Raw genomic sequence first — 14,923 nt, forward strand, 5'->3', positions numbered from 1 at the left:
ATTTGACCCCAATAAGCAGAGCTTGGAAATAATTTGCAATATGACTAAAAATAATATGATTTGAAATATGATGACAAAGTAACCTAAATTAAATATCACAAAAATATAAAAAATAATACTTCCCCCAATTTCTTTTCAGAGATATGTATGTGGAGAGTACTGGGATCTAGATATATAGATTCTTGTATAGATATTAGCATATTGATCAGAATTGCTAATTTTTTCTATTACTTAAAAATTCCCTAGAAAGTTAAGGGACACAACACTTCCTAGCAGTGTGACCCTAAGCAATTCACAATCCCAATTGCTTCAGCAAAAAAAAAAAAAAAAAAAAAAAGTGAAGGTAGAGTCATGGGGGCAAAAACTAAAAATTAAATGTATGGACAAAAGACATCAATAAAAAATTTTTCAAGGTTTGTCATTCTTAATATTATGCCAGCTTTTATAGGTAATAGTTCAAAATAGGTCTTCTACTTTATGGCAAATTATGGGGAAGGGGAAAAATTATGTCATCATCTCTTTATGGGATATACCCTCTGCTTTCCCTTTTTGCTCTTTATACAGAGACCATACAGGGACAATTTACTAAATATTTATCATAGCTAAAAAACATGGAAATGAGAGGATAAAACTTTTTAGCTATATAACTTCCAAAATACCAAAGGTTAGCTTCTCTCCACATACATACGGAGGATTTTGTATGAATTTAATGACTAAAAACATAAGTAAATTGTAGAAGTCAGATACAAATTTCCTATAGATGCCAATCTTTTGATTACCCATCCCATGAAATTTTTTATTGGTCTTGCTACCTTCTTAGAAAAACTTGCAAATGATTCTATTAATATGACACCTGCAAAACTAATATAAAACAAATTTATGTCATCTTCCAAATATACACCTATTCAAAAACTCTATATTTTACTGCTAACATATCTTCTATCTTTAAATAAAGTGAAAAATGTAATCAGAATCAAAGATCATCCATATTTTACAAAGTATTACTTCAATTTTCCTATGTATGGTTAAGAATTTATTCATACACATTTAGCAATCAGTGACTAATATCAATAGATATTAATAACATAAAATGCATGAAACAACTTTAATCAGAATCCAGTTTTCTCTTACCTTTACAATGCAATAAAAAATGTTGATTGGTAGGACTAAACTTTGCACTGAAATATGTGCACTGATCTTTCATAAAATTGCATGAAAGACATTGACGATTCAATAATCCATCAGTGGATGCACTGGGGGGAGGGTAAGAATAGAAAGGTTAGAAATGTTAATATTCTGTGCAAGGAAGCATGTGGCGATCTTCATCAACATTAATGGATATTTTAATGTGGCTTAGAGTTTTTAAAATGTCAAGATCAGTTTCCATTATCAAAGGCAGTATAACACTTGCCTTCTCTATATGCACAGTTAACCAAAAGCTTTATGTATATTAAAAGGCAACTAAAAGACATTAGACAGATTTCACAAAATATAAGCAAAAAAAGTTTCATTGCCTAATATCCATATTGTGCATTTTGTCACTGAGGATAATATTTTCAAAGGTAGGTACTTATCTTTCCCCTAAAAATATGGTCATTGAGACATGATATCAAGAATGTTATTTAAACCCAAATAAATTCAGTTAAAAGGGATGGAATGGAAGTGCAAAGGATGGTAAATATGGAATAGTGAAGGAAAAGAGAAGCATGTACATTGTACAAACTCATGATAAAGAGAAAGAAGCACGTCCCGTAAAGCAGGGTTTCTTCTTTTCACCTGAGAAATTTTTACATGTATATAGGTATATAAAATATATGTGCAAATGAAATATTTGCTGATAATAAATCATAATTCCACAACCTCCACATTCACTTACATGGCCTACATTTTAAGAAGCTTTGCTAAAGTCTAACATTTCCCTCAAGCATGCATGTACATAATAATCTATTATTATTAGGGGTGATATTTTTGCCAGTAGTAAAAATCATAGTTATTTTCATATCAACTAATAATTGTTAGCAATATCTCAAAATTAGTTACACTAATCACTACTTTGAAATTATTATATTTGAGGCCAGTCAATACTTAAAATATAACAAGCTTGTTTAAATGACAAAAATGGAATTTTAATACAATTGGTTTCTCTTTTAATTCTATATTTTATGCCTTTAAAAAACATTCTCAGAAGAGATTTATAGGCATCAGAAGGTTGACAAAGGGATCAATGACAAAGGGATTCAGATCAAAAAATCTGAAAGTTTACATCTAGAAAGTCCCATGAGAAAGTCACACACCCCTCTCCATAACTGAGGAAAGACTTGGGGAACTCTTAGGAATGAAGTATAGAAATGCTACATCCTCCATGCTAGCTCTAGTTCCATCAAGCTAGTTTCCAGATGATTTCCCTAATACTAATGCCCATAGTTATAAAGTTCTTCATGCTTTGGTTAATTTTTTTTTCTTTTCCTATTTCATCTTCACAGCATTCTTATGGTATATATTAATCCCCTGTCTGACAGCTAGAAAACCTGAGAGTCAGACAGTTAAAGTGATGTGGTTAAGGTCTTCTTGTATATGAAAAAGTTGCCCATGTCTTAAATACAAGTAAAATTCTTTGTTATTGATATAAGAAAATAATGTTGTGAAAAATAAATATAAAGTAGTAAAAAAGTTCTTTGTTATTGATATAAGAAAATAATGTTGTGAAAAATAAATATAAAGTAGTAAAGGATCCAATTCTTATTCAGCTTAAGAATTACTCATTGAAGAAGCATGTATTGGCAATTTCCTCCAAATATGTTTATATTTCTGATAAATCTGTGGTAATTTCTAGATTTAAAAATAGCAACCAAAATGTTAGTTAGTGATGAAGACAATGATGAAACAATTCATTTCAAGATTACAAAATTCTTTCCTTGCTACTATCCTGTAAGAGAAAAGACTTTCATATGTGTATTACCTAAATCACAGGGAAATTACAAGGTTCAAATTAGGTAGCACTTAAATATTTTGTAATATTGTCTAAATGTCAGTTATCTTCATCATCACTCTGATCACATCCATCTTACTGAGGCACTAAGATATAGAGTAAACAGTTTATAATCACATAGGTAATAAATGCTTGATAAAGGATTAGAGCAGAGATTTCCCAATTCCTAGTCTACCATAATACATTTGTAAAAATGAGGGTAAATCCCAAATAACATTTCATCCATGAAAAATCAAGAGCTGATTTTGATATCCATTTTGTCCTTTATACATCCTGATTCTTCTTCCATTGTTTCATACTTTACTCTCTCAGAATTACAGTTATTATAATTACTCATGTAAAAAATTAGTCTACATTTGAAATGGAAAATTTAGGAGGCAAAGGTTGCATAATCTGGCAGTCTATATCCTCCAGGAGTGTCTAATGTGATATATAAAATCAGCAAATGATGATTTTTATGGCTAGAGCAGGACATTGATTGAGTTTTGTGGGTCAGACACTAACATTATCTTATAGTCAAGCCAGATGGAACTTGATGAGCTATTTCAGGGAAAATTTATTGATACTTGCTAGAAACCATGTATAAAAGACTCTCCTATACCTTAGTGCTTACGGGCACCCCACCCTCTCAAGAAGAAAACAACAAGTGATAAGAATGTGGACTTTTGCAGCTATGGACTTTCGAGACAGGAAACAAAGAGCCAAGAAGAACGTGACTACCTGTGCGTAAACTCTGATACGGTTAGCTAAAACCTTATTGTGAACAAACAATACGTCCTAAATTCCTGAGACAAGATAATGTGTGTCCCAGGAAATTGTCCATCTCTGCCCAGGAACTAGATAACGAGTATGCCCCAGGATGTCAGCCACACCTGTGGTCTGACATTCTTCTCTTTACATTGCAACCCCCCACCCAGAAAATGCATGCAGTCAAATCATATATAACTAAGATCCTTTTCGTTAAATAAATGAGACCTTGCTCCACCTCAACTCGTCTCCCTCCTCATTTCTAACCCCATTCCTTTACAGGCATTAGCCTTACAGGCATTGTCCACCTCGAGACCCACATGTAGGTGACCTGCTGGACGGGTCAGATACTACATTCTTTTTTGAATTGCATAGTGTGCTATACTTGAGGAGGATTCCTAAACCTATGATGTGCTACCTCTCTTGCTAGGAAAGATCATATACACTTGTCTAAGAAATTATTAGGATTCAAATATTTTTTACATGAATAAGGAAAATCTGAATTGAGACTGACCATTCTACTTGACTGACTGTGTCCAAAATAATGTAAAATTCCCATTTTCTTCATCTTAAGGATTTTATCAAATTAAAAAAATGAAATGATCATGTACTTTGATATATCTAAAATATTGCTCATGGACATTTTTTATGATACATGTTTGGAAAATCAAACTTTAGATTTCTAAATAGAAAAAAAATAGACTTTTAAATTAATACTTCCAAAAAGAAATCAGACACAATATTTCTAGCAAACTCCTATTCAAGAAATTATTAGTACTGAGTTAGCATCTTTTATTCTGGGAGGACAAAAGAGAAAAGAAAGAAGACAAATCATGTCTTGATTTGGTGAAAAAAGAAGAATTTTTCTTTAAAGGGAAGTGATTTTTTTTGGCAGAAATAAAGGAGGAAGCTTATTTTCCTTTAAAGATGTTATTTTGCCCTCAAATTAGAGCCAAATATTTCTCCCAGAATCAATAATGACAAAGCTTTTTTAACAAGCGATGATTTCCATTAAATATGTGTCATGGCAGTTTTGACATTTTAAAATTTTATTTGTGAAAAATAAATTAGTAAAAGTCTACACATAATAAAAATAATCGGTAAAGAATTATGCATTACTTTTTGTATTCATTAAAAATAATCATTCTTTTTCTATTTCCAGGGCAAAGTTCCCAGAATAAGGAAGAAAACTTCCATGTATATTATGTAACTATCTGGTCTTTTAATTAATTCAGCTCTGCATTTAGGATGTGCCCTACTCCCACACCAGTGATAAAGTATCTATAAATTCATGAAAGGCTGAATGGTCATTCAGAATATCTGTGATCACATTGTGAATAGTTCCTTTAAAACTATGGGTTTATTTGGTAACCAAGGTATTATGATTTTATTTCAGAATATTAAATTATCTACATGGTTGTCATCGATAAGGAGGTAACTTTCTAAAAATATATAGTTTTAAAAGTATTTTCATCTTTGTTGTATTTGTTGCTTGTTTTTTTTTTTTCCTTTCTCATGTTTTTTTTTTTTTTTTTCCCCCAATGTGATCTGATTTTTCTTTTACAGAATGATGAGAAAATATGTTTAGAAGAATTGCACATGTTTAATCTATATTGTATTGCTTTCTCTCATAGGGAAGGAACATGGAGGAGAGAGAGAGGGAAAAATTTTGGTACACAAGGTTTTGTGGAGGTGAATGTTGAAAAGTATCTTTGTATGTATTGAAAAAATAAAAATAAAAACTTAAAAAATATAGTTCAAGTATGAGCTTCTGTATAACAAAATTTATCATAAGAAGCAGCGCATGAGATTGGTATAATGGAAAGATTGCTGAATTTGGAAATCTGTTCAAATTTTAGATATAACACAACTTATGTGTCCTCAGTTTTATATGAAAAAATGAAAGGTGGTGGAGTGCTTGACTTTCAAGGTCCTTATGTCTTGCTAAAACAGTGCTTACTCAATTCTATATATTTGACTTTAATGGGTAACTGGAGGAGAGAGGAAAAGTTGTTCTTGCTTGATCCATTGGTATTTGTATCAGTGAATGGAGATAGAAATGGGGAATGGGATGTAAAAGAGCAGACATCTAGGTGATTGAGTGGAAGAGTGCTGAGGCTAGGGTGAAGATTCATTTTTCTGAGTTCAAATCTCCCTCAGATATTTACTAGTTGTGTAAGCAATCCTAGGCAAGTCACTCAATCCTATTTGCTTCATGTTACTTATCTGTAAAATGATCTGGAAAAGGAAATACTAAAGCACTTCAATATCTCTGTTAATAAAACCTCAAATAGGGGAACTTGAAGAATCATATATCACTGAGAAATGACTGAGAAATAACAATAATAAGCAAAATGAAACCTGGAAAATATATTAATATAATCAATTAGAAGCCTGGCAGAAGGGATAATTTAAAAGAGTAGAAAAATAGGAAAGTGAAAACAGGGGATGGGTATTTAATGAAGAAATAAGTCTCCAAGTGGACATGGTATAAGGGAAAGAAGGGTAGAAAAAAAAGATAAAAAAATCATTGATGACTGAAGAAGCCCAAGAAGTAGAAAAAGGTGAGCCAGTTACAAACATTGTTTGACACTGAGAATGTGTCAGGGAACTTCAAATAAAAGAATAAATGAATCCAGCATTTATTAAACACTTATTATTTAAAAATTACTATAAAACAAATAGGTGAAATAATTACTGTTCTTTAAGACTCCACTTTCTTTTTAGACACACACACATACACACACACACATACACACACACACACACACACACACACAGATTCATAAAACATTTGGGGTGAAGTGACTTGCAAAAAGTCAGACTCACACAGTTAACTAACAATCATGTCTGGGATCAGATTTGAATTCATTTTTTTCTGACTCTGGGGACAATACTCTATCCACCATGCTACCTAGCTGCTCCTCTTTAATTATGTCTAGGCTTTGTTTTTATCATGGCTGTCAGGTAGTCCGATAATTTTTTCAATTATCTCTTGTGGACCTTTTTTCTAGGCCAGTTTTTCTTCCAATGAAATATTTCAGAATCTCTTTTTTCATTCTTTTTGTTTTGTTTTATTGTTTTTTTTTTTTTTAATTTCTCGTTAGATTCCATTTGCACAAATCTTAAGGAATTATTTTTAAGGAATGTTTTTAAAGAATTATTTTCTTCAGTGAGCTTTTGTGTCTCCTTTCCATTTGGTCAATTTTAATTTGTAAGAATTTTGATTTTTGTTTTTGTTTTGTTTTTTTCTTCAGTGAATTTCTGTGCCTCCTTTTCCATTTGGACAATTCTGCTTTTCAAAGCATTTTCCTCATAATTGACTTTTTTTGTACTTTATCATATCTATAATGTTTTTAAGATGTTATTTTCTTCAGTAATTTTTGTATTTCAAAGTTGTTGACTCATTTTCTAAGATTTTCTTACATCACTATTTGTCTTCCAAATTTTTTCTCTACCTCTATTACTTTATTTTCAAAATCTTTTTTGATCTTTTCTGTGGTCTGAGACCAATCTATATTTTTTCTTGGAAGTTTTGTATATAGGAACTTTGACTTTGCTATCTTCTTCTGAGTTTGTGTTTGGTCTTGCTTCATACTACAATAACTTTATTTTATTTGTTGATTTTCAATTGTTTGCTCACTTTTCTAGCCTAAGACTTGACATCTAACTCTTTGTAAAAGTAAAGTTCTGTTTCCAAAGTGGAGAATGAATTGTCGTAAGCTTCAGGGGTTTTGTACAACTGTTTTTAGAAATAGTTTTGGGACACTGAAAGTTTTCAACTCTTATCCTTAGATCATACGTCTCTAATTATAGGTGTTGCTACTCTGTTGGCCTCTGCTCTTGTCTGTGAATGACTACATGCACTCTTTTATGCCCTGGAACCATGAGGAAGGTCCCTCTCTATTGTAGCCTCAAGCCTCTTTGGCCTGTGATCCTGCTTATTCTGTGACTACTATCTAGAATATGAATAGGATCTACTTATGGACAAAGGAACAGAGAAACCTGCCTCAGAGCTAAGAGACTCCTTTAATCTTCTTGTGATGAGTTGTGCAACTTTTACCTCTGTGGGCTGGGAACTCCTGAATAAGCTGAACCTGATTTAGTGGCTCCCAAAGACTATTCCTGGTTTTCTTGGGATTGTTCTATGCTAATGTGGCATGCAATGAACTGGGTTCTACTCTCATCCCGGGGGAACAGATCTTTCCTGCCAACCTTCTAAAATGTTTTAGGGGAGAAAAATATTTTACTACATCTTTTTTGGGGGGATGGTGTGGTTCTGTAACTCTAGAATTTATTTGGAGTCGGTATTTAGAAGTATTTGAAGAGGTTTTGAGGAAAGTTCAGATGAGATCATGCATTTACTCTGTCATTTTGGCTCTTTCTCTGATTCCACATTCTTATTAGGGAGATAAAACACTGTAGAGAGATTTCAGTTGTGAGGGGGATGTAATCTTATTGCCAAAAATTACTCAAACCATCTCAGTTTTATAAGGTAAGTTATGGATTATGTTTATTCATTTTTCTTAGGTGACCACATATTTACAATGCTAGAGATCTTACAGTGTTTACTAATGAAAAAATTTTCATTATGCATTACTTACCTATGCAGTTGCCTTCCTCTTGGAGAAGTCTCTGTACTCAAGAAATAACTGTCCAAAAATGTGAAGAAATACTGTTAGAGAAGCATCTAGTTTTGTCAACATCATCACTGAATTCTCACTTGATTTCTAACATATGAAAATAGAATTTTGTAATTTCCAATAAAACAAAGTAATTTGATTATAATAATTCTAGTCTTAATACTACTAATTTCATAATAATAATTATAATAATTACATACTTAAAACAATAAAGTACAGTTATCAATGCCTTTTCCAAACTTCTCATTTTCATTTTGGGAGATTAAAGAGAAAAAAATAACCTCACAATATTTATTGAAGTACAATAAATACAATGATGATTTCAAGTGAACATACTCCATTTTTGACAAACCTGATTTCTAACTTGTTAAAGAACAAAAACAATGCTCACATCTTTTGAGTACTTTCATCATATGCCAAGATTTTTATGACTTCCCAGTTTCCTGATGTCAGATGCCGCACACTGATTTGCTCACTTTTAGGCTGCAAAGAAATGGAAAATATTGATTTTCATTTTATTTAAACAGCTTTAACTTGGATGAGATGTATATTTCAAATTTAGAACAGCTTATATTTGGAATATGGTGCTATTATAAAGAACTGCCTGCATATGCCATTTTTAGTTATTTAATCACAGATTCATATAATATTAGAGCTAGAAGAAATTTAGATGCCATTCTGTATAATGTCTTTATCTTTCCCACAAGGAAACTAAAGCTAGGAAAAGTCAATGTTTGTTTATCATTTAATTTTTTATTTGAAAAAATTCTGAATTAATACTATAAAATAAATGCGATCTTATGTAATAAGGTAGAAAAAGAGAATTGAATGTGAAACTACAGACCTCTTATGTACAGTTTTCTTTTTATGTATAAAATCATTTCTATGTAGCATTTGGTTAATCAAATCTAAGTTCAAAACTGCATCCATATAATCATACACATATATACAAAAACATGTCGAAAATATTATTTTCTTGTCTTCCCTTTAGACGTATAATTGATTTGAGAAAGTTTCCACTTAAAATTCACAGGGTACATGCAAAATAGTAAGTTACAGTATATTTAAATGCAAGTATGTTTGACAGGAAATTAGATGTAGGTCATTCTGTTCTAGATGGATTGAAACTGATCAGTTTAACCAAAATTTATGACTAGAATGTGGAATGGGTCAGCAATTACAACAAAGAAATCCAAACTGTGTATCTTTGACTCTTAAATCATGTATGTATGTATATGTATACATATATATGGATGTATTTATAAAGTTTTAGATTACTCATACCTTGAAATTTCTCCTATTATTGCAATACAAGAAAGATTTACTATGTCCTATCCTACTTACTTGAAAAAAAAATCTTTTTTTTTTTTAAGGCAGCATCAGATTTATATTAAAGTGTTATTCTAAATTTACCTATTTACCTACATATGTACATATGCTTTTGTCAAGAAATATAACAAATACAAAAAAAAGTTACAATACTTTTGGCGCCTAGATCCAAATGAATTTTAAAAGGAAATGTCTCACAGCACAATTCTTAGTGAGTATTGGGATAGGTTATACCAGAATGGTTTGGAAAAAAAAAATCCTGAACATTGTTAATGATGAATGGCTAATATGAGGAATTCTGAACTTTTCAGGTAAGCAGTTGAAAAATATAACTCAACACCAAATAGGAAGATGTTAAAGGCAGAGAAGTAGGAAGACATAGGTATGAAGTTCAAATGAAGAGCTCCAAGAACACTTTGGCAGAGCTATGGAACATAAAATAGTCAGTAAACATTTATTAAATATCTACTCTGCACTAGGCAATATAAGTACCAAAACTACAAGAAGAGGCAAAAGACAGTCTCTTCCCTCAAGGAGCTTACAATCAAATGGTAGAAACAAAGTGAGAAATAATTAAATGAAGGGAAGGAATAGAATTAATAGGAATTGAAAAAGGCTTCCAATTGAAGAATGAATTTTATTGAGATTTAAAAGGCAGTGAGAGAAAACAATAGGTAGAGGTGAGGAAGGTAAACATTTCAGGTACATCAAATGGTTGGAGAAAATCCCAGGAGATGAGAGCTAAAAGATGGAGTGACATCTTTGGGGAACGAGAAGATCAATGTCACTAGATCAGAGAATATGGGAGTAAAGTAGGTTTAAAAAGAATACAAGAGGGGTCAGATTATGAAGGGCTCTCAGTACCAAGAAGAAAATTTGTATCTGAACCTGGAGACAATAAAGAGTCAGTAGCATTTATTGGGGGGAGAGGGGTTGGATTGTGAGACCTATGCTTTAGGAAAATCACTTCAGTGAATGAATGGTACTGGAGTGGAGTGGAAAGAAACTTGCAGCTTTTGTGATAATCCATGTGTGAGGTGATTAGGACCTTTACCAGAATGATGGCAGTGTCAGAAGAGATCAATTAGCATATTTGAAAGATTTTGCAAATATGAAATTGGGAGGCCTTGGTAAAATGGATTTCCCCCCCAGGGGAATGGTAAAAGAAGACACAGATAATGTTGATACAGAAGTAGGGTAATCCCACATCTCAACATCAGGTAGGTCTGGCAATAAAAAAACAAAATGATCCAGTCACAGTGATTGTCTTTCAAGGACAGGGTAACACTATTGCTAAAAGTCTACAAAGTCCAGATCACAGAGAAAGTAAGTAATGAGTAGCATACAAAGGCAAGGTCTTAGATTACAGTAAACTAAAGAGAGCCTCAAATACTGGCACTAGAATACAATGTGAAGGTCTTGGTTACAAGAGAAAAGGAAAATGCCTCATCATTAGAAAGCTCACAAATTCAGATTAGCAGAAGGGAACACCTGAGTCACACAAGTTCTATTTAATTGAATTTTTCATAGAAAATGAAGAGAAAAATGAGACAATTATTAGTTTAATTAAACAAACACATATCACATGCTTATTATATTTAGAGCACTGTGGTAAGACATTGGTGAGATACTAAATTTGAGATACTAAGTTTAGAGAGAACAAAGTCCTTCTCTTGAGAAAAACTATAATCTAATGCAGAAATATACATGTATCTGAACAGGTACCCCAAACAGCAAAATGTCCAATAAATGTGATAAATTTGAGGGATAAAAACTCAATAAATAACAATCCCATATGCTCAATCAAAACCCTCACATAAAAAATCAGTTCCCAAAGATGTGACCATTTGAAGATACAGCAACATTTGAATAATCTGGGCAAATCAAAATGGTCTATTTTACTTCATATATATAATGACAATTAAATAACATAGTGAAATATTTTTTCTCTGATCTCTATTAGCCATATCAATATTTTTTCTTATTATTCAACTCAAATTAATTCAACAAAAATTTCCCAAATGCCTACTATATTCCAAGAATTGGGCTAGACATCATGATTATACAGATAAAAGGAAAATAGTCCCTTCAAACAAAGAAATCAAATTCTTCTCTATATTTGTCATACACCTTAGAACTATTGCGTACTCCTAACTGAAAAGAGAATGAAATCTAGGCATGCATAATCACAACCCATGCTACATGAGCATAGTTTTACAAATTATATGTGAGTAAGTCCTTCTAAATGAATGAACCAATATATGTCAACTTTTCTACAACTTGAGTTTTGGTTTGCTTATGGTAGAATCCAAGATTATAAGTTGTAGATAATGACTCTAGGCCTTAGGGAACAAAACTGGTTTTATTTGGGTCCATAATATCCATATTCACAATGGAAGTATACCCTATTTGTGGAGAGGAAGAAAATGACATCATGCTCTTTGGGTTTATTGTGAAATTACTCCTAAAATTATTAGCTTTAATTTCAAGTCTTTGTAACAGCCTTTTCCCCTTCAAATCTAGCACTACAAGAGTCAACAAACAGAACATTTTCAAGGAAAAATGAAGTATAATTATAGTCATTTTTAGTGCTTCTATGACCCACAATACTCCTACCATCTTGCTTTTCTTTATCAATTCATAGGCATGAGATCAGATAATAAGAACTGGAAGTGATTTCCAAGGTCAGTTAGTATAACTTGCTTATTTTATATTAGAGGAAAGTGGCATCTAGGCAGTTTAAGTGGGTTGTCTAAAGTTAAATAGACATCAGAGCTGAAATTTGAATACAGCTTCTCTGCCTCCAAAATAAAAATTCTTGATCCTGCATAAAATTTCTGGATTTAATTCACTGGCAATAAAATCCATTCAACAAATAATTTATTGAAGTTTTGTAATTTATGGCATATATAAAGTAAGTCTGATTTCAATGAGCTTTGATACCTTTATCCTAAAAATTTATTTGGCCCAACAAAACTTATTGGGAGATGATTACTCTTTCTTTTCTTTTCTAAGAAAAATTTTAAAATATTGTTATGTTTTAGGATACATTCAGTATTTTATACTATATTACAACAAGATATTGTAATATATTGCTAGTGTGTGTCTCTAACTCTGGAGAATTCAATTCTCAGAAATCTGATCAATTGTCATTCATACAGCTCCACATGGAGGCCTTTAAAAATTGAACACTTCACAACTTTTTCTCCCTTACATTTTGCAATACAAAGTGATTTTGCAAACACTAAAAAACAGAAAACCTTTAAGATTATAATATTTAAGTGTATCTTGAAAATATGAAATTTCTGTTAAAGTTTATAATGGGAAATATTAAAATATAGAGAACAATGGAAAAATTTTGAGGACCTAGATTAAAAACCCGCCTCTACTTGTTGAATACTTTTCAAAATGCTTTTAATCTACTAAGCCTTGGTTCTTCACTTATGAAATGTGTCATGTAACTGAATGAATTTCTTTCCAGCTTTAAATTACATAAATATATGATCATGTTTCAATGGAAATCATTTTTAGGACAATACATATTACATGTAAGCATTATAAAACATTTTTCCACATAATTTCAAAATTTGTTTCAGGACATAAGTCACATTTTCTATATCTTTTATTAGGTGTTTAGATGTAAACAATTGCTTTCATTTTGATGTTACTCAAGAAAGTTAGTTATCAATTCTTTACCTCCAGGTTAGATTATTTTTTCAAACTCAGATTAATTTTTTATCACTAAGGGGAAATGATATGGGATGGCTACTATTAGAGTATTGGCCCTATCACCATAGGGTTTGTGTTTAAATCCTACCATTAATGCTTAGTACTTTTGTGATCTTGTGCAAATCACCTAACCTATTGGGGATTCAGTATCCTCAGCTTTGACATGAGGAGGAAAGATGAAATTGCTCATCAGGTATTATATAAACATAGATTAAATGATGCTTTTTTAAAGGATCTAATTGACAGAAGTGATTCCGTGTCTAATAGCTTACTGGTCAACCTATGTATGTAGCGGGAAATCCTTATGTATTCAATAACTAGTTTATTCACCTCAATTTCAGTAAAAGATGCAAGGTTTTCCAGATGATAACCAGTTTTATCAAGCTTTATTTAATACAATTATTCAAGATAAAAAACAATAAAACAAAAGAAAAACTTTTTAAATCCCAATGCCCTTATGAACAATATAAGTAGAGAGTGAATCACCATGTTGGTTGATTACTACACCCAAAGTCCCCTTCCTTTTTGATTCCTGTACATCTATCCAGCAACAGTCACAAGATAGAAAGTTGTTTGTGGTACTAAAGGGCCAGGGAATCCAATACTTGCATAATCAGCGAGTAATAAATTGTCTGACTGGTGAGTCTTTGACCACTTGCATTACTTTTTGCTACCTTATTCAGAACTTCCTCATATTATATATTTATTTTTAACTGTTTATTGCCTAAAATTAAAAAAATATATATATTATAATATTTACATTGTACATTACTTAAATTATTAAGAAATGGCAGGCAAACTATTTTTGTGTAGATTTTTTATCTTAGGAAATCTATATTCCAAGGTAAGACATTGAGATACAGTAGTAAACTTTCATAATTTTTCTCCTTATTGGATTGAAGATGTGATAGAATAGAGGAAGAAGAATTTTAATACTGTATTGTTCATGCAATTGATAATGCATAATGATAGTTGAAATTACACAAAATGAAATCATCGCTTCAAATCAGTTAAATTTAGTCTGAATAAAGAATGTTCTACTGATGAATAAATAAAATGAATTAATTTGCCAATATGTATTTTTTTAATTTGATGGAATTTTGGGAGCTGGCTAGCCCACTATATTCTGTTACAAGTCTGAGTCACTTAATGTGATTAAGTCTATGTTTTTCCAAAATGTAAGGGAGAAAAAGTCGTGAAGTGTTCAATTTTTAAAGGCCTCCATATGGAGCTGTATGAATGACAATTGATCAGATTTCTGAGGATTGAATTCTTCAGAGTTAGGGACACATTAGAAATATATTCTTATTGAAAGTATCTGAAGTCATCAAATGCTTAATGTGCAGTGCTTAATACACTTTTAAATTCTGTATTTACTTTAGAAATTACTGACAATGAAATTAATGCTGCATGCTAAGCATAGCAGACAGACACATTTTATTTCGTTTATGGCAAGTCTTATATCATCCTGAGTGCTATTTCCTGA

General features: G+C 31.5%; 1 protein-coding gene across 1 annotated transcript in view; it reads right to left on the bottom strand.

The window, feature by feature from the left end:
* Window positions 1-14,923, bottom strand: part of DPP10 (dipeptidyl peptidase like 10) — a 1,082,222-nt gene that overhangs the window by 39,806 nt on the left and 1,027,493 nt on the right. The window contains exons 14-16 of the mRNA XM_051985765.1: window positions 8,771-8,862; window positions 8,341-8,388; window positions 1,132-1,253 (exon numbers count right to left, since the gene is read on the bottom strand). Coding sequence (XP_051841725.1) covers window positions 1,132-1,253; window positions 8,341-8,388; window positions 8,771-8,862 — 262 coding nt within the window. The remainder of the gene's footprint in view (window positions 1-1,131; window positions 1,254-8,340; window positions 8,389-8,770; window positions 8,863-14,923) is intronic.

Source organism: Antechinus flavipes, chromosome 3, assembly GCF_016432865.1.
Source record: "Antechinus flavipes isolate AdamAnt ecotype Samford, QLD, Australia chromosome 3, AdamAnt_v2, whole genome shotgun sequence".
Lineage (NCBI taxonomy): Eukaryota > Metazoa > Chordata > Mammalia > Dasyuromorphia > Dasyuridae > Antechinus > Antechinus flavipes.